This window comes from Falco peregrinus, chromosome 2, assembly GCF_023634155.1.
Source record: "Falco peregrinus isolate bFalPer1 chromosome 2, bFalPer1.pri, whole genome shotgun sequence".
Taxonomy (NCBI): Eukaryota; Metazoa; Chordata; class Aves; order Falconiformes; family Falconidae; genus Falco; species Falco peregrinus.
In genome coordinates this window covers 40,593,338-40,613,491 of record NC_073722.1, presented here as the reverse complement: position 1 = coordinate 40,613,491, position 20,154 = coordinate 40,593,338, and the positions used below count along the sequence as shown (strand labels likewise).

Here is a 20,154-nt window from a genome sequence, read left to right as displayed (position 1 = left end):
GCAAATAAGTTTTTACTGCCACCCCACCTTATTCCCCACAGGGATGTCTTTTAGATGAGACTAAATTGGACAGGCATTAAAAGTGTCACTACTTAGTTGTTCTTTTAAAGGAAAGCTTCTGACTAGTTTCTCATCCCTTTATGAGTGTTGAATTCAAAAGGTAAAAGTGAAGAGCTGAAGCACTGAAATGCTGCAAAATGGAAAACAAAGCCTGTTGCTATAGACTTAGGGATACGGCTCAAGATTTCAGAGGTAAGCCCTTCCCTTGGTGCAACTGCAGTGACTCCAAGAGCCACCGAGGGGGAGGTATAAAGTTTACTACTTAACTGGTAGGACAGTCAAGTTTGCTGTCATTTAAGGTGCTTGGTCTTAGGACTAGGACCGATCAGATGATCCACAGTGGGAAGCAGCAGATAAGAAGTGGGTATACTTCCTGATTTCTTACATTCTTACCATTTTTACAGTTAACAACAAAACCCTACCGTGCCATCCTCCATTATTAAATTCCTGCGGGGAACGTGTCTCAGATATAATAACCCATTTTAACTCTCTTGTTTTAGGGTTAGTAATAAGTTCTCTTGAGCCTTGCAATATTATTCCAATATTAGTGGATTACAAACAAAAACACATTCTCTGGATACTTCAGTAACTCAATTACAATGTTCTGCTGCTGGCATCTTCCAAGTAAACAGCCCTTTGCAGCACAAGCCTTGTATTGAAGGCAAAACAGAGCTCTCTAACAAGCTTTCTACAAGTGGTACTACAGACTTTGGCTTTTATGACTTCCCTCCAGTAAATCTCTCCAAGTTCTAGTCTCTTGATATTTAGTTGGAGTTTATTTTGAGGCAACACCATTTTTGAGTTACTGGAAAAGTACTTCTTCATTTACAGGCCCTTTAACATCGGCTGCTCTTGGGTTGTCTCTGAACACAGGCTGCCTGTACATCAGGAACACTTACTCACCCTGTTAAGTACTGATCAGAAAACATTAGGTACCTTCATGTTTTACTCAGGGTGTGCTCCAATATCCCGATTTCCACCACCTTCTTCAACATTGTTTTGCTGGAACTCTGAAGACATTTCTGAAACTCATCAGCACATGCAATGTCCTTACCTTAAAGCTGAATAAAGCAAAACACTGCAGCCTCCTAGCAAGAAGTTACAAGAAAAATCACTTGTTCAGCTGAAAAAGCCTTTAGACTTTCCCAGTTTCCTCCCAGAAGGAATACCAATTCTCAGTGTGACAGACCAAACTACCCAGTTATATGGAAAGAAATCTACTTTCCAGAAGGCATGTAGGGCCTTAGCTTTGAAGCAAGGTTTTAGCCACTCCAAGCTGACTTCCAGGACTTTGTCAGTCAACGCTAGAAGTGTCCATCACTACCATTAAGTAGTTAGGAACCAGCTTCCCTACGTGATGGGGAACGTTGCAGTTAGTTGCACTGCCTCAAACAGCTCTGGGACCAAATCCAGCTTGAACGAATGTATTGTCTCATCCAAGGCTTTGATCTGGGAGATGATGACAAGGCTACCTCTGCCCAAGCCTCCACCAGACCTGGTGTTCAATGTTAAACTCTGAGCTCACTCATTCTTTGTTCTCTCCATCCCACCATGGATTAACATCACAGGACAAGGGAGACCCCAGCTGCAGAAATGACTGGGAAGCTGCACCCAGATTCATGCAGTTTGGGGCAAGGAGAGCACCACAGTTTATGTGCTTCAGATACCCAACAACCAAAGGATGCTGCTCCCCCCTCCTCCACCCAAAGTAAGCAAAAAACCAGACAGACTCAAAGAAAAAAAACACATACGCAAGGAATAATATCCCAAAGGAAACCTGCAGGACAGGACTTATTTTTATAAATTATGTGGAGCATTAACTGAAGAGCATGCAATTGAGAGTTTAAAAGTCTCTGTATGCAGCAAGAGCTCAGCAGCAGGAGGACGAGGAAGTCTCAAACTCCTTTCATAGCACAACTGCATCATCACAGAAGAACAGGCAGAGAGCTCCACAGGCAGCAAATCGGATCACACTGACCAGTTGATCAGTTCCAAGTATATCAATAGCACAGGATTCTCCCACAAAGCATCACCTGTGCTCTTAAAACATGAGACTTTGACAGTTTTCAGGGAAGAACCAAGCAGCAAGATCTCCTGGTGAAGACATTTGCTGCAAATTACTTAAAACCATCCAAGTCAGCAAGAATGATTGGACAGCAGCATGCTAGAAAGCTATTTTGCCTTACGTTATCACTTCTTATTTCTATCTACACCTTCAGCAGCTGATTACTTCCCAGAGCCCTACATACTTCAACTGGAAAACACTGGTGAAAGCACAGCTCATACTGGCACAGAGCTGAAGCATGCTCCTATGCTGCTGGTCGGGGCAGTAACAATTGACATACAAGGCAAAAGGTTCAGATTTTACTCTGTTTTCTCTGCACCTAGAGAAGCATAAAAAAAGGAAAAAAAAACAAACCACACAAGTCACTGTAATTCAAGGAAGTGTAAAATGAGTAAGGCATGCTTGTTAATACTTGGACAAGAAAATGGCTAGTTAATACTGTGTACAAGCACTGCTGCCTGTGGCAAACCCAGGCTTAAAACTTCCCCCAGAAAGCATCAGTTTCCATCGATAAAGACAAAGGAAAACATAACAGAAAAAAAAACCCCACAACCCAAAAAGCTCAAGAGGGGTAAAAAGACCTTTTGTAAGTCATTAAATGGGAAATACCAGCACTGCTATGTTCCAGGGAGTTTTATCTTGAAGAGGTAAGGGTCAGAATCGACTAAAGGACTCTTCTTCTCTACAGCCTCGCTCTGCCTGCCAGCACCGTGCATGCTTTCTCAGCACAGACACACATCCATCCACATTTCATCCCCGGCAGAGGCCGAGGGAGATGATAAGCCCTTCCTTTCATAAGGCACACCAGAGCCCTACCCTCCTCAACTTATTCTTTATTCGTTTCAGTGGTGTAACTGCAGGCAAGGGCTAAACACAGCCCCATAACAAGCTACCCAGGTCTGCAAAGGACCAGCTGTGGTGTTCCTCCTTCCCCGGTTATATCCACAAGCCCATCACACATGTCCAAACATCTTCCTAACACTGCTTTCTACAGCACTGCTTGAAGAGTAAAGAGTTAGCAATATATCAGCCATCACTGTCAAAGCCACGGGCACACTCCAGCCAGTACTCGCAGGAAGGGCAGGCTTCCCTCTGTCTATATTCCCCTTCCACACTGCTGCCCCCCACCTTTCTTCTCAGCTTCTCATCCTCCTTAAAGTTGTCAAGCCTTTGAAAAAACACAGCCAGATGCTGAAGGATGGATGAGGGACTCACCCTCACTTGCCATGCCTAGAGGTTTAATGAAGGCAGCAGTATGGGGTACCAGCAGGCATTGGCACAACTTCATAATAAAAAGGGGATTTTTTTGTTGGAGACCTTCACCTAAATGGGTTGATTAAAATGTTGTCTGCATGTAAACACCTACAAGAAATCAACTTTTGAGGTCTTGAAAGCAGTCTAGAAGACAGCCATGACCAGGAAGATTTAAACCTACTCCACACACCTTCACCTTGGTAAGCTTTTAGAAAATGAAGCGTTGGCCAGAGCAGACTCTGAGAAGGATGGTGCTTTTAAGTAGCCCAACCAAAGACAAATTGCTGCTTTAGCCAAGAGACTCAGACATGCAGGAACGCAAGCTTTGCCCTCCTTATGTGTAAACACAGCCAAGTCGTCTAGCAATCCTCAGTCCTTATGGGAGAGGATGCTTCTCTTAAAGAGCACTTTTTAAAAGCATGTTTAACATGCTCCTGCCACAGAATTGCATAGATGTGTTGCTTAACCTCCCTGCCCTCCTACTAGAAGTATCCCTATATGATTTTCACCACCTTTTTACTTCCCACAAGGGTATTATTTCCCCAGAATATTCATTTTTAGGACTAAAAGGTCTGGATTACCAAAACTAAGTATCTCTAACACCCCTGGGAAGTGTCCCATTTCTCTGATTTTTGGAGGACACAACTCCAGCCCTCTGACATTTCCTAGGCTATGAATGGTGCACTAGTCACTTGGACATAAAGCTTTGCTCCATAGAGCTATCTAAACATTGTCCTCCACCACAGTGCGACCACCCTGGCATGCCAGTCCTGATCCAGGTGGAAAAGACAACTTTATAGCTTCGTGGCTCAGCAGGCACTAAATTATCAAATCCAGGATTATATGCAAGGAGCTGGATATTCTTCTGATGAAGGGAAATGGTATGAGGAGGTCTTAAATCATGCCACCGTCACTCTGGTAAACAAAACCCCAGAACTAATTTTCACAGTTGCTGGCTGTGAAAATAGAAAGCATCATATTGAAAGGATAAAGCAAGAAGCATCCTCCTGCCTGCTCACTGCCAGGCAAACACACACCCACACACAAGCTCAGGGATCAGACATGTCTGCTTTCAAGGCATTTTCCCCACTGCATTGAACAACTCCCCTCTTCATCCCTTCCCCAGCTTCCTCCAGAACACCCATCTCAATAAAACCATCTAATAAAAGATCACTGGTAGCTGCTGTCACTGCTGCAGCTGGAGACTGCCCTCCGCCACCCCCACCCCCCCCCACCCTCCCCCAGAAAAAAACCACAAAAACCCAAAACCAACAAAAAATACCCCCACACAACAAAAAAGATCCAACAAACCAAACACCAAACCCATGCACACCAAAGGCTCGTGGCAGCAGTGCCTGGGATTTACCAGCATCACCAGGCTGTCCAAGTTGACTCATCACATTTTAGCCTACCAGAGCAATTAATATCCGAGGGTGCCTCCCAGAGGTGAGCCGCAAGAGGAAGCGACCCTGTAAATGGAAAGCCGTGCAGCTGCTTTGCTAATGGGTTATCTTTTCCTCTGCTGCTGGGTTTCCTGGCCAGCATCTCACAGGTGAGCAGGACAAACTCAGAAACAGGGGAACACCACCACTTTAGGATTTGGCTGGTGGACAGACAATTTGGGACATCTGGTTTTTTGTTTGGTTTTTTTTGTTTGGGGTTTTTTTTTTTTTGTTTTACACTATTTTTCCAGGTTGAAGGGGGAAGTTTTGTTTTGTTGGGCCCCTAAAAAGTGATTTAAGAGTTGCAAGGATTTCTTCCTTAAGTGCTACATAGAGAGGAGCGAAAGCCAATACCTCCAGAGATCCCACAAGCTGGCAAAGGCCCAAGAACAGACCAGTTGAGGCTTTTCAGTAGACTTTTCCTGAAACATTTAAATAATTTAGAAAGCATTAACTCTTACTGACAGCTTTTCAGACAGATCTTTCACTTACAGGGCCCTATCAAAACCCTCATAATTCTCTAATCAAAAAGAAGGGGGAATAAAGAGATACTGCAATGGCCCCAAATCCCGGTCAGGGTTGAATGTGGATTCTACAAGGCGTCTGAGATTATTTTTTTTTCTGAAATGCTTTCCTTGTACAGGCAGTCTTCCACAGGCCACCACCTGCCACTTGCCTGCAGTGGTACTGTGTAAAACATGCAAAAATGGTTGAGACACTCTATCAATACTTCACTTGCTTGAGGCTATTCAGAGGAAGGGAGCTGTTCCCTGCAGCAGTTCAACTGTGTTAAATACTGTAAAAACTAAGCAGCAAGGTGTAAACTAGTAGCTATAAGACCTCTTCTTTAAGGTAGGTAGAAAAGATGCTCCAGCACCACCAGTTTCACACTCCAGCATCCCTCCAGGGTACCAGGGTCATGTTTTGGAACAAAGTGTATTTCTAGAAAGTTTGTATCTCCTATCTTATTGCCACCAGAAATAAAAACAGCTGCTAAAGAGGCAGCGGTGGCCGGGTCAAGCTTTTGCAGCAAAGTTATTCCTGTACCGCTTCCCACCACCACCACCACCACCCCTTCCCCCAAGAGGCACCTATATGGAACAGGAGACCAGTTCCAATTCACACAAAACCAGAAGTCTGGTCAAAACCAAGATCTGTACTGGAAACATAGAAAGACAGAGAAGTAGAGCAGTGAATGCGGCCACCTGATCACCAAACACATTTTCAGTTGTGTTGTTGTTCCAGGCAAGACATAGAAAGACACCCCCCATTCCCACCCCCATTGCCATTAAAAGTGAAAACAGTCTAAAGGATACCCAAATGACAGCCCAGCTGCCCTGCGCAGCCTCAAGCATCCCCCCCCAAACAGGGATTTCAAGTCCCAAGAGGCTCTGCAGGCTAGAACAAATCACCCCATACAGTTTCTACGTCTAGAAGCCACAAAACAGCAGCAGTGACACCACCACCACAGGCAGGGGGGACAGTCAGCAGCACCAGATCCGATTTTGCTGTCCATCATCAATCCAAAATAAAAAAAAAAATAAATGCCCCCGTCCAGTGGTAAAATAATTGCAGACTGCCAATCTACGACAGTGATATTCATTAGGACATTGTTTATGGCTCGTCTACATGGCTTCCATGGCTACAGCAACAGGGATGATGTTTGCTAGCATTTTAGACAGATCACATATATGCATTCTGTTTTCACTCAGCACTGCACTTTCCCCACATGAAACATAAGTATGTAAAGCCCCACAGGCTGTTAGGATGTTTTAGCATTAATTAGAGAACAATCAGAACAGGCAGGATCTCTTGTGCTCATCTCCCCATGCATGTCTTGAAACTAAATTCAGACCCTGAAAGACAGCATCCTGGTTAATGTAAATTGAATTCAGAAGGTATTCTCCATCCTTAAACGCAACAGCACAGAGACATCCGGCACAGGCAATAGATCATCACTAAGCAGCAAAGCCCATTGAAAATACATCAAGTACTGCCTTACTTCAGTGAATTAAATAATTAAAGAGCTGGCAGAGCTGGTTTTCTAGATTTTCTGTCCAAACGCACTACACAATAACAGTAGTTCTTCAGTTTTTGTTGGTTTTTTGTTCGGTTTTTTTTTTTTTTTCTTAAGACCATAACTTACCTGCACTACTTCCTTAATAAAGATGCTGTTTGAACAGCCTCCGCTCCCCTGCTGGCTGCTCCCCCTGAGCCACCACACTTGTTCCCAAATGCCACTTGCTCAGGTGGCTGAGGCAGCGATGTCTCGTGCTTTTTCAATGGCTCCAATATTAATCCATCCAGAGCATCTTTCTCCCTCACTTCCAATTGGCGAGCGGCAAATGGGTGGAGTGAGAGCGCAACCCATTAGCTCCCAGATGGGCACCTCCACCCCAGCTCTCCCAAGCCCAGCAGCGATGCCGATGCCGGCGAGCCGCTAACTTCACGCCTGCGAAGCACCGCTCCGCATGCCACCGGCCAAGGCTGGGCTTTGGGTTTGCTCCTCCGGCCACCCAGATCCCACCGCCTCTGGGAGCTATTTGTCTCTGGTAGCAAGGAAGGGAAAAATAGAACAATTAAAGCGACCCTGCGCTTTGGAACCGTTGGGTTTTGCCGGATGCTGCACGGAGAAAGCCCCTGTGCCTCCTTAAAAAAAAAAAAAAAAAAAAAAGCAGCTTTGTGGCAGCCAGGCTCAACTGAAGTGAGAAGATACTGTACCTTGCAGACAGAAGTACAGGGAAAACAAGAGGATGTGAAGATGCAGGAAGAACAGAGGAGGGGGGGAAATAAAACCTGCTGCTCAGAGGTAGATACAGCAAATTTCTTAAAGATATAGCTGCTGTACTCCGCGAGCACGGTGCCTGCCCAATCGCAGGGTTGGGCTCTGATGTTTTTTCCACATTACCCAGCATAACAGCTCAGCCGACTGGGCAGCAGCAGTGCAAGAGTTAATGCATGCATTCAACGAGAAGCCTGCATAAGGGAATGAGAAACCGGGCAACAACTCCGTGTTCTAACAGCAAGTTGCAGAAAATAGAGCAGAAGGGTCCTCACCTCATCTGAGGAGACTTACATCCAAGCCTGCCTGCTCATCGCTCGACTGTCCTGTACCTAAAAAAGCTTCTGAGAGAAGATGCCACATCCCCTGCTGTGCTGTCTCCCCCCGTTTCCCGCCCCCCCCCCCCCCCCCCAGCCTATTTACTCCTTCATGTTCCTTACACTTCAAGATTTTTCATAACAGCCAAGTCTCTCCCAGATGAATATTTAAAGCCCAGAGGAACGGTCGGTCTATGTTGGCAAAAAAAAAAAAAAAAAAGCACGCCCTAATGCCCCAAAACAACATCAAGTTAACCTTTAGAAAAGGCAGAACCCTAAAAAAAACAAAAACAAAAAAAAGACAAAAATAAATAGCAAGTTATCCAAATGCTGGCAAGACTGGGTCACTCCCCTCACAGTAACTCTGACAATTACTGTGACTTCAGTAAAAATTTCCCAGTGATCATATTTACCAGGAGGCAGCAATTGTTCCCCAGCATGAAGCAAGGCAAGGCACAGCACAGCTCGGGAAGAGGCATCACTTAGCAGAGTGATTCAGTCAGAGCCACATACCCCCGTTTTCAGTCCCTGCTACAGACTTGTTTCCGCTGCATGAAACCACAGGCAATGCATGTTTTTAAACACCTCCTACGCATTTTCTCTGCTGAGACTGCTCATCCAGTCTCCTCCATTATTTTTTTTTTGCATGCCACCTGACGAGCTTTTCCAGGTAAGGTGCATCATATTCAGACTATTAATAAGATGTAAAGGAAGTATACCTTTGTTCATAAAATATCTGACGGTGGAAGAGACCCTTGGAAGTCTCTAGCCCCACTCCTTGCTCCAGGCAGGACCACCTTCAAAGCTAAATCAGGCTTTTTAGGACCTTGTCTCATTGAGCCTGATATCTTCCTCAAAGAAGTTTTACAGAGAGTCAAGGCTCCTGTCCTTGGGATCAACAATTACAGCAGAGCTCAGCTTCTAAAACAGGAGGATTTACTGAGTTTCCCCAAATCAATTATTTGCAGTAAAGCAACATGTAAAAATTTTAACCATGCTGATGTTAAAGGAACTTCCCTGTAGCAAGACAAATCTGCAGAGGATCTTAATACCTTCCCCTATACCCACACTTGATACCTTTAATAACAATTTAAAGGACAGCGCTGACAGCATCACAGCCCTAAGGGTGAAACGAGCCCGCCTAGCCCCCAGCAGGTATTTCAGGTTTCACACACTGCTGGATTAATTTCACCAAGTGAACAAGCTTATGAAACAAAAAACTGGCTAATATCAGTTTCTATTTTTATTTTTTTTCCATGCTGAGACTGTTTGTCAGCTCTCCCTGGCCAGCTTACCCAGGCACATGGGTGCAGCAGGTACTGGATCTGCTCCTTGATGGAGATGACAGCTGCCAAGCAAGCACCACCAGGAGAGGTCCAAGAGAAGAGTGCATCAACACAACCACACCAGTGCATCCACCAAGTCCTACCTGTGTTGTCTCCCTCCTTACCTGCTGACTCCAAAGCCCCCCCAGATCTCAGCAGGCTTCTCTGCTGCCCCATGCCACCCTCCTCCGGTCCCCAACCCTTTCATCCCCAGTCACGCACCGTCCACTGGCCCACTCCACCTCTGTGTCACCAAACGTTGTGGCCACGGGGCCAAATCCTGCGAAGACCCAGCACTCGACCCAAACTGCCCATAGGGCGAGCGGAGAAAGGTGAGCCGGGGATAGCAAAAAGAAGCTGGCTCCATGAGGACGGAGAAAAGAGGAGAGCCAGGTACGAAGCAAACCGCGTCTCCCTTCACCTCCTTCAATGGGTACTGTTGGGACATGCAGTCTCAAAGCCTTCTCCCCGAGAAGTTCCTTTTTGGAGAGGAATTAGCGCAAAAAAAATAAAAAATTGCTTCAAGCAGCCCCGCTGCTGCTGTCACAGCCCAGCAGAGCAGACTGGAAAGGCTGCGTATTCAGCCTGTATTTAAACGCCCCTCTCAGAAAGCAGAGATGCAGCACAGGAAGAGACAAATTCCAGCTCTGCATCGGGCTGATAAGCCAGGTTTATAATATTCAAGAAGTACTGGCATTACTACAATTCCTCCCCCGCCCCCCAACGAATATCTTGTGCAGTAGCCGTAGCTTGTTGTGCACAATAAGCAAAAAAAACCCCAATCCCTAAAAAAAAAAAAAATAAAATAAAAAAAATCAGCCTGTTCCGGTGGGAACAGCCAACACGTTGAATAAGACAAACACACGCGTGTTAAACCCTGGGGATGCAATTAGGCTGCAAGCAGGGGGAAGAGGTGTTTAACTCCTGGAGAAGGAGACGGCAACGGGCAAGAGGAAAAGGAGAATAAACTCGATGCCTGACACTGTGCTCTGTGGGGTGCTTTTTCCCCAGGGGTGCGAGCTGAAGCAGAAGCTTCCACGGCTGCAGTACACCAGCACCTGCCCCAGCACCAAAGGGGGAGGAAAGCCACCTCATCCTCAGCCCCCAGATTGCCTCCATCCTCCTAATTTTCCACTCATCTTCCCCATGAGTGGGTAGCACCCGGTAATAACTCACTCCACCTTCACTGTTCAAAACCCACCCGGCAGCATCTTGATACAAAGGTTGCCCAGCTCCAAGCACAGACCTGCTGAGATCTCTCCACCAGCTTTAAATCCAAGTTTCCCCCCCCCCATCACAGCCCACATCACCAGCTTCTGTCCATCCCCCACGGCATGGCTGCAGGGATGCCCCCAGGGCAGCCAAGCCACAGCCCCTTCTGCTGCCATTTGCATCAGGTCCTTCAAACCTGGGGAACCAAAACACACAGGAGGAAGAGAAGTTCCCACCCAACACAAGTACAAAATCAGTGTTACCTGCTCCAGTGGCCTGTATCAGGTTTTTGTGCTTATCTCCCCATTTTCTTGCAGTTTTTCAGCAGGACATCTATAAGGATTGAAACTGGACTCCTTCCTCTGTGCCCTACCCAAACCACAGCTCCCACTGGTTCACTAGAGCTTGCAGACCCTTTCTCAGTAACATACAGAGTTAGATTGAAGCCCTTGGTGCTGCTTTTTGATTATTTTTTTAACTTCAAGTCAGAGACAGGGATGAATTTAGAAAGGGGTAGCAGAAAAACCCCATGGAGTTGTAAGGGACAGCTAAGCACTTTGATATCAAAGCCAGCACTGACAGATGCAGAAGCCCACAGTGCTCTGCTCCAGGCCTGCATGGCCAGCATGTCACTATGCTCTGCAAAAAGGCTCTATAGGGAGCTTATCCCAGATCATATTTAGAAAATTATATTGCATTAAAAAAAAGAAAACCCACACAAAAAAACCCAAAAAAACAACAACAAAAAAAGCCCCGAGTTTTTCAGTTTCACCAGGTCCCAGCACAAACTCCTGGAGCAGCTGCTTTGCAGATTTCATGATTACAAAACAATGCTCAAACCCAGTTTAGGATGAACTTTAAGGAATTGCCTCAGCAGTCTCAGTTTTAACCTCACTGCTCTACATCCTTCGGAGCAGACTTCCTACTCTGCCTTCGCAGTGACAACACCACACCTTGTTCTCAGCTCAGCTGCTAGCAGCAAAGGTAGCTTGGATTTAACATATGCTGGATATCTGCTGGTGTGCTTGGTAGTCATTTGCATATTTAGAGGATAGATGACAGTTTCATGATGATGAGTCATTAAAGTGTCCCAGAGTTGTTTACTCCCAGAGAAAACCTACATAAGGAAGCAGGATTTTTCTAGAAGTGGTTTTACATTAGGAAGAGGTAACTCAAGTGCCACCCAAACAACAGCAATAGCTTTTGGATAGCAACTGCTGTGGCTTCCCAGAGACACGTAAATCACAGTGCAATATTAGAATTACTCACCACCCACCCACCCCACACCCCCACCCCAGCAAACAGCTTCCCCCCCAGGTGTGATTTAGCACCTGTCTTCAGGAATGAAGTACATATGCAGAACATCACCACAGTTCTGCAAGGCAAGGAGGTTGTAGTTTTATATAGTCAAATAAAAACAGCACCAGGCTAAGTCAAATAACTCTAGACTAAAATCCAACTTTAGCTAACCTCAAGCTCCCTTCTGCAGGAAATATCAAGCTTTTCACTGACACTTCTCTTTTTTCAAGACAACATAGAAAGCACACATTCCAGAACCTTTTGCCTTTAGGAATCAAGGCATTTTCATTTTCACTCAACATAAAAATGCAGCTTGCTTTAACAACTGTTTACAGCCTGAAATGATTTACTACAGTTTTACTAGAAGTCAAGGCACTATGAGTTTACATACAGTTATTTATGCCACTGGGGGAGTCAAGCGAGCACTCCATGTAAAAGCCCAACTCCTAATTCTAGCTGCATTCATTTAAACAAACTGAAGCACTCAAATTGCCAAGGAACACCACGAGAGCCGGAGCAGAACTGCCTCCACGGTACCTCATTCTTACAGAGCAGCAACTGTAGAAAACCCACTGGTATTTCTAAACTAGAGGACTCCAGCTGAGATGAATTAGCCAATGCATCTTGATTATAGCAAGGAAACTGTGATGCGCAGCTCGCGAGGGTGGTAGCAATGAGCAAGGTTACAGTGTAGACAAGACCGAAGTCTTGCACCACTTTCCTTCCAGCCTCCAAAAAAAAACCCCACCAAACAAACCAGCCACAAAACCAACAACAGCCACCCAGGTGAAAAGACTGAAATACTGCTGGATTTATCCGGGGGTCAAGCAGTTTATCCCATGCTTTAGCATTTGAGGGGCAGTAACTCCGCAAAGGACAGAAGAAGCTATGTCCACACCTAGAGAAAACCCGCAAGAGAAGCCCTGCAAACATCACATGTTGCAACACTTTGGGGAAAAAAGTTGTATGTTTGCAGCAGATCACAGGGATGTTGCTGATGGACAGCCGGTCTGCACCAGCAGGTCTCCAGAGGGAGAATGACTGCCATGGACATGAAAACCAGCAGCGCAGAAGAAAGCTTTAAAGAAGAACATCAGATCTGAACCAAACTCTTTCATTAAACTGGGAGGGGGAAGAAAAGAAAAAAAGGGCACAATCCTTCCTGAGAAAAGATCCTCAAAAGAAGTTTTTGAGGACCAGCCTCCCGCTCGCTGCTTTGCAGGAAAAGCTGTTGTGCCACCTACAGTTGCTTCTACCCTAGAACAAACTTTTGTACACGAACCCAAGTCCCTGTCATTTAATTTACTGTCAAAGCAGTGCTAACGCAGCCATGCTGATTAAGGAAGTGCTTCCTTCGGTAAGGCAGCAGGGCTGGCACTTCAGAAAAATAACTTTTTCAAGTTTAGCGTAAAACCAAAGCGCATTTCCAAGTGTGTTTAAACGCGCCCTATCCCTGCCTTTAAAAAAAAAAAAAAAAAAAAAAAAGACACACACATCGCTGGAGTTTTTGCCAATGCACACGGACTGCCCATGCACTTTAGTTCAGCTTGAGCCATATAGTTCCTTTTTTTTTTTTTTTATTATTGCCGTTTTTACACTTTTAGCAACATGCACTCAGGCAACCGCATCCGCAAGCAAGCACCGGAGTGGAGCTAGCCACCGCACCGTGCACTCTTCCCTTAGCTCGGTATAAACAAGTACCAAAATGGGGGTGGGGGGTAGTAGCCACTCCCAGAGCAACAAGGCAACAAGTTTTGCATTGCTCCTTCATTCCCTGGTACTTTTCCCACACCGCATCCGCGCACCCTGCGCCGAAACATCCCGCTGCTGCCCAAGGAGACCAGATTCGAGGGGTGTCACCCCTCCCCAAAGACCACAGCAGGGTCCTCACCAAAAACCCTTCAGCAATGATGCAAAACCGAAGGTCTCCCGGATTTCTGCCCCTCCCCCCGGCACCCACCCAAGCAAGGAAGCAGGACACATCCCCACCAGCCCACCCGCCTCAGCGCATCCAGCCGCCAGCCCCAAGCCCTCTGTTGCTGCAAAAGGCAAAGCTGGGGTAAAAAGCAGGGCGGGGGCCACCCCGCAAAGTGCCGGCAGAACTCCTCACACTTGTGCCCCCCGGGTGCGCCAGCGCTGCCCCTCACCGCACGGCTGGAGGTGGAACACCCGGCTCGCTGCCATGGCTGCCTCGCCTTACTCCGCTCACCCCCTCTTCATCTCCACGCTTTTCGGGTGCTCTTATGCTTTCGAGGGGCTTTCTATTTTTTTTTTATTATTATTTTATTTTTTCCCCCGGTGAAAAATAAATAAAAAAGGGATAGTTCAGGGGAAAAAAAAAATACAGAGAAACTCCGGGCGCAGGCTGGAAGGGGAAGGGACGGCGCGGTGGCACACCCCTGGCCGGGTCCTAGCGCCCTCCCGCAGCCCGTGCCCAGCGCGCCGCTCCGGCCCGGGCCCTCGGCACACGCCGCAACAGCCGCAGGTGCGCTCCGAAGAACTCCAAAGAAAAGATTTAAAGTCAGTTCTCCCCCCTCCCACACCTACACTAAAGCTCGTCACTTCAATAAATAAATAAATTGATTAATCAGATTTCACTTTTCTGGGAATGCAACACTACTAGAAGCATTAGGTAAGACGCTGCTGCAACTCCACAGCTGGGAAAAAGCATCGAGCTGACAAATCTTGCTTCTCCCGTAAAGCTTGCTGATGTACACCACAGGGTCCCATCATCCTGACTGGTTTTCTCGGCCCCTTCTAAACTTCCTCTGAAATAACCTGGCACTGGCATGTTTGAGATAAAAGCGGCCAGCTGGGATGCAAAATAAATCTCTGGGACACAGCACAGTGGTGTACCTCCGGCTTCTCCACAACACCAGGCAGCAACAACAAAGCTTTTGAAAGCAGGTGTAGGGTAATGATCCCCAACCTGCAGCCTTCACTTTAAGAAAAATCAGGCATATTTCTTACACTTTTTTCATTAAACTGTGTGCATGGGGCAGGAGGATGACAAGAAATAAGGCCATAATCCTCCCCAAGACAAGATGTTCAGGATCTTTGCTGCTTTGTGCATTATTTTTTTGGGTTGTGTTTTTCCTTGCGAGTTTTCCCTAGCCAGTACTACCTTGTTCGCTCACAACCTGAGCAAGCTTTGGTGCATTTTTTTTCCTCCCTGCTCAAATCACTCCCCCCCCCCCCCCCCCCCCCCCCCCCCCAGAAGGGGGTAGGTGCCAACACCAGGAGCACTAACCACAAAGCATTTGAGGAAGCAGTAAACGAAGGTTAACACTCCTTCGCTGAAATAAAACCAAGGCAGCAATTAGAGACTGGCATGAGGACATTTGCATCACCTCCTGTGTGAATACTGTATCATAATCAGATAAATAGCTGCGATACCATGAAAGGCTGGACTTGGACTGTTTAGTTTCTCTGTTTCCTGATCTTCCCTCCCTTCAGAAGGGTCTGATCCAGCTGAAGCAGGCAATTTGGGAAATTTGGAAATTAAGGGTGAAATAGGTTTAAAGAAATCTTAGCTTTTGATTGCTAGAGATCTTGGTCTCAAGGCAGCATAACCATAGTAACCTTCCCCATAATTTAAACCAGCAAACCACATCCAAAAAAAACACTTGTAGAAAACCATCTGACACCATTTCAGCTAAAGGTGGGAAGCCCCCTGCTGAGATTTGAAGGCTTAAGCTACTGTATAGATCCAGAAAATACTGGAGAAAAGAATATTCATCCTTATTTAGCACCTAGATTAATTTCAAGGAAATAACTCATTTTCCAGTTTCGAACACTCAGTGCCATCTCATTCAGCTCACAAGAGAAGCCCATTCCCACCCAAAAATCATCACGACAGGAGCAGGGAGATCTGTTTTAATCTAATTATGTTGATTTGGCAGATGCAGATGTTGCAGAAGTTAATACCTGGTTTAATGGATTAAATTGTATACATTTAATGCAACATTTAACTCCTTGCACAAGTTGAATGCCTGGCATCCAGTTACATCAGGTGACTGGGAGCCCAGTCTCTCAAGTGGTGACCTTGTCAGCTCCTCCTGGAAGAGGAGGACCAGGAAGGAGATGACCATGGGAATACATGCAAGAGCATGCAAGGACAACTTTGCAGGGCTGTATTTCATGCAAGTCTTCCACAGGGATTTGTAGGATTCCTTCAAGACCTACAACCTATGGGCACAAAGCCAACAGTGGAAAACCGGCCCATACATTAATTTCATTTTATACCTCAAACCAAACCATATTTTCCTACAAATGATGAAAAATTATTATAACAGTAGATGTCCCTTACTAGAAATATTAGTCCCCCCACCAGTAAAGCTTTCTGGAAGGTATCAGCTTCTCTGATACGATGCAAGACACCAGAGAAGGTATCTGATACCTTCTGTCTGGAGCTATCTGGTCCATCCTGGTGTCTCCAGAGCTGCTTTTTGCAGGCAGTCTCTGTTGGCCCGGCTAAGCACAGTGACCCAGAGGGAGCTGGATCCAAGGAGCCCGAGTTACACCCTACCCCAAGTGCTTCAGCTCCTGAGGAGCCTCATCTGACTATTCCCCTCCAGCAGGTTGCTAACTTTACATACAAATACAACCTCCCTTCAAGGCAGATGGTCATTATCCTCTGTTAGTAAATTATTTCTTATTGCCTGATTGGCTTTACCTTGGTCTTTATACCTAGGCTAGTTTGTGGCTAGAAACCAATGGGAAGTGGGGTTTTGTTTGCCTTCACAACCACATCATACAGGACCTGTATGATCCAGCAGGATCAGCCATGTACCTGAGCAGAAGGTACCTGGGGTTTCCTCCAGGCCAGGCACAGATGCCAGCTATATATGCTTTTTAGTAGGACTGTTTTGCCAAGACTGGTATTTTTTTGTCCTGGTGGGCTAGCATTGGAGACTGTAAGAATTTGGAACTGAGAAAGAAACACTAGGTGGACCCAAGCATTGCAGGGAAACTCTTCCAACACTCATGCATGAAGTAGCACTGGGATTCCCATGCCTGTGACACGGCCAAGGCTTTCAACAAAAGCAAAGAAATAAAAAAAAAGAAATTAAGTGCTGCCATACCTGCAGCCAGATGATTTATTTTGTTTTAATCATGCCCTGAAGACCTCAAATCCCTCCCTACCTCCTGCTGCTTTGACTGCAACTCAAGCAAAACTTCTGTTTGCTGCACAAACCCAGCTCCTGTTGCAAGCTCCGTACTATCAGCTGCAGGTCAGCTCTGCTTGCAGGACAGTGCAATAAATGGCGCAGCACAGCAGAGGGAGCAGCGTCCTGCTGGGAGCTCCCCCTCTGGAGCTGGGGAACCACCAGATAACAGCTCCTTTTTGAGTTCTTGTCCTTTGAAAGGCTTTTAAGTGTTTATCCCACCACCATTTGCTTCAGTGCTCTTTGGTCTCATCCCTGGAGCCGAATCCCAGCGGTCTCAACCACAGCACTAAGGATCCCATTTCAGGACATGCGTTTGAAGTTGCTCTGCAGAGACCCAGGCTGGTCTGGGGCACCAGATTTGCTTTGAAGAGTCAAGGAAATTCAGTATTAGAGGCCAAGGTAACTACTGACCTTGAAATTTGAGCAGCTGCAGCCTGCAGATCGAGACATTGGGGTGAGTTTAGCAGCTATCAGCTTTTTTGTTTGGGTTTTGGTTTTTTGGGGTGTTTTTTTTGGTGTCTGTCCTGCAGCCCACAGCAAAGGCACAAATAAATATTAGCCAGAACAGTATCAGTCTCTCCAGAGGCAAGCGAACACATACCAAATCTTTCAGGGTTGCCCCCCAGCCAAGAAACTCAACTAAGTAGGAGAGAGAAGACTCCAGAAACAGTTGCAGAACTCCAACAAGAGGCACAAGTCCCTTTAGCACAAGAGGGATCGGGGGAGCTTAAGTGACAGGAGTATGAGGACCTGACCCAGAAGACCAATACTTCAAGGCAAAACCACAACACTGCTTCCCCTTGCTCGTGTTTACAACTAAGGGGAGAGCCGGTCACATCTGACAAAAGGAAAAGGGAGTTATATTGGATTAAGAGGAATATAAATACTCATTCCTTTACCTCCCTCCTGTAGAATTTTTTCCCCCTGCAGCTTCCCACAGCTCCTCATGCACTGTTGGCTCTCTCCTACAGATGCTTGGAGCTCTGCTGGGCCAGCAAGGACCAGAGCTGGTGTTCAAACCAAGGGCTGCTGGGAAGAGGAAGGTCAGGCTCCTTTAGATGCAGACTGCACCCAGATGGTGATTTCCTCCCGGCACTGGCAGGAGTTAGGGAAGGCAGCCAGTCTCTCCAGTGTGCTCTGCCAGAGCTAGAGGCAGAAACTCCCTGGCAAAAGTCACACCAGCATGCAAGTTTTATTAGGCCAGGACCATGCAGCCAGCTTTCATTGCTACTAGCTAGAACAAGGAGATGCAAGCAGGACTGAATACTCAAACATCATAACTGTGTTTACTGCACAGTCCTTAGCCTAAACAGAGCCCACACTCCAAAACATAATTCGTTTTTCTTGGGACAAAGACGCTGTCATCTCCAGGAGGTATTTAAGGGTCCCTTACAAGCACATAAGGGGAGCAACTCTCACACGATCATTGCCACCTTGGAGCTGAATACCACAGGAGGGAACTGCAGCTTGGAGAGGATCTGACTGCCGAGTCCCTGTTCCAGCCCTCCTAAGGAGCACATGTTTGGGGCAGGGGATAGCAGCAGGAATAAGCCTTTTCCTCTTTGGAGGAGTTTTCCAAGTACATCTCACCTCTACAGGAGCAGCAGGAGTAAGGATTCCCTAACAAAATATAGGCATCCTGACTGGAAGGTCTTGTCAGCGCAAAGACCCCACCTGCCAGCAGAGCAGGAGCCAGCATGGCTGGACACCTGCAATACTAAGCTGTGGTTCATGTGATGGACACCAATGCTGCCTGGGCTTTGGTCTCTTGACAGAGTTGGTTAGCAGGGACTGAACAAACTCTGTTCTCCATGTCTGGGGCCCTAAAGGCAAAATCATTAACTTGGCTATCCCTGGAAGCTGCCTAGACCACAGGGCGAGAAAGCCATCTCCTTCCCATGCGTTCAGGAACTGGGGATGCTCGGGCCTCCCATTCAGTAGGGACATTAAAGAGTTGCTCCTCATCTAGCCACCTATTTTCACAAGACATTTCACAAGCTATGTTGAAATCAGGCAGTTTAAGACTGGTTAAGCTCACACCTTACTAGAAAGATGGGTTCACAACACTAAGACAAGACTCAAATCAGACTTAGGTCCCCACTAGCTGGGCTTTACTTGGAAACAAAGGGAACAAGAGGGTCATTTGGTGGTCTGCCAAAAAGTTTAGTTAGCAGATTGTCTGGAGAGCTCTCCAGGCGGCAACTAGTGAGCTGTAAGTTTGGCATAGACTTGTGGCAACCAAAAGCTTCCACTACACAGTGCAGCCACATATGCTCACCTTTGTTGACTGGTTAAAGCAGCCCATACAGTGCATCACGTGGCAGGGCCTCCCAGGCTCCCTGCAAGGAAGGTGTGGAAAGCCCAAAAGGTATTTCCTAGGGAAGTGCCAACACAAAGCTTTATCTGGGTCTAACCCAGACCTTGGAGTCCTACAACACACTGAACACCATCTCAAGTCTTTCCACCTCTTGTAGGAAAGGAGGGGTGCATCATGCTTAAAGGTAGGCGAGCTGAAGAAAACTAAGGGAGATGATGTAGAGAGAGCAGCAATAACGTGGATTTCATTGCTTACAGCTACGGTCTGTCCTCAGGCTACTAAGAACACTGCACCTGAGGTCAAGATCTGAACCAGAGTTTGAAGGAAGGTTGCTCATGGTTATTTTGGTATAAAGGCAAAACTTACTTCAAAGTGAGCGTGGGATTGAAATCCATCTCCCAACCAGTAGGTTAAACTCTAGCCTGCCACTTTAACACCTGAGTGTCAGTTCACCTTTCTGTAGCAATTAAGTGGAGGACATCTCCATGGAGCTTGTCAAAGCACACCTCCATTTCATGGCTCATTAACAACAGGACACAGTGTCTCTGCCTGTGTCATTGCTCCCTGAACCCTGTAGCAGCAGTCAACCAAGGACCAGAAAATGCCCAGGCTCCATCACCCTCCTGCCAGAACACATCTGAGAACCAGCATGCCTCATCGTTATGGAACACAGTATATACCGGTACAAGCAGGATTTCTGAAACCCAGCCATGCCTCTGAGGACATCCAAGAGGTGACGTTCAGCAAAAGATGGCTGGTTTTCCATTGTTTTGGTTTCTACATCAGTAAGATCATGGGAAAAGCCTACCCTTAAATGATGTTACAGCTACACAATGAGTCCTGCTAGCTTAATGAGTAGGTCTCAGGCAGAGATAAACACACAATAGATTTGCAGAGCCACAGCTGAATA

At 46.5% G+C, this 20,154-nt stretch overlaps 1 protein-coding gene across 7 annotated transcripts in view; it reads right to left on the bottom strand.

Annotated features, from left to right (window-relative positions):
• SLC4A11 (solute carrier family 4 member 11) overlaps positions 1-20,154 on the bottom strand; it is a 123,853-nt gene that overhangs the window by 82,899 nt on the left and 20,800 nt on the right. For 2 of the 7 annotated variants that reach the window (XM_013305341.3, XM_027777174.2), the window contains exon 1: positions 9,468-9,725. The exons of 1 other annotated variant lie outside the window; for it this stretch is intronic. In XM_013305341.3, the coding sequence (XP_013160795.1) occupies positions 9,468-9,693 (226 nt within the window). In that variant the 5' untranslated portion in view covers positions 9,694-9,725. Of the gene's footprint in view, positions 1-6,967; positions 7,352-8,333; positions 8,410-9,467; positions 9,728-13,903; positions 14,138-20,154 lie in introns of those variants that run through there. 4 more of the 7 variants (XM_027777175.2, XM_055796251.1, XM_055796248.1 and 1 more) reach the window with 4 other exon arrangements.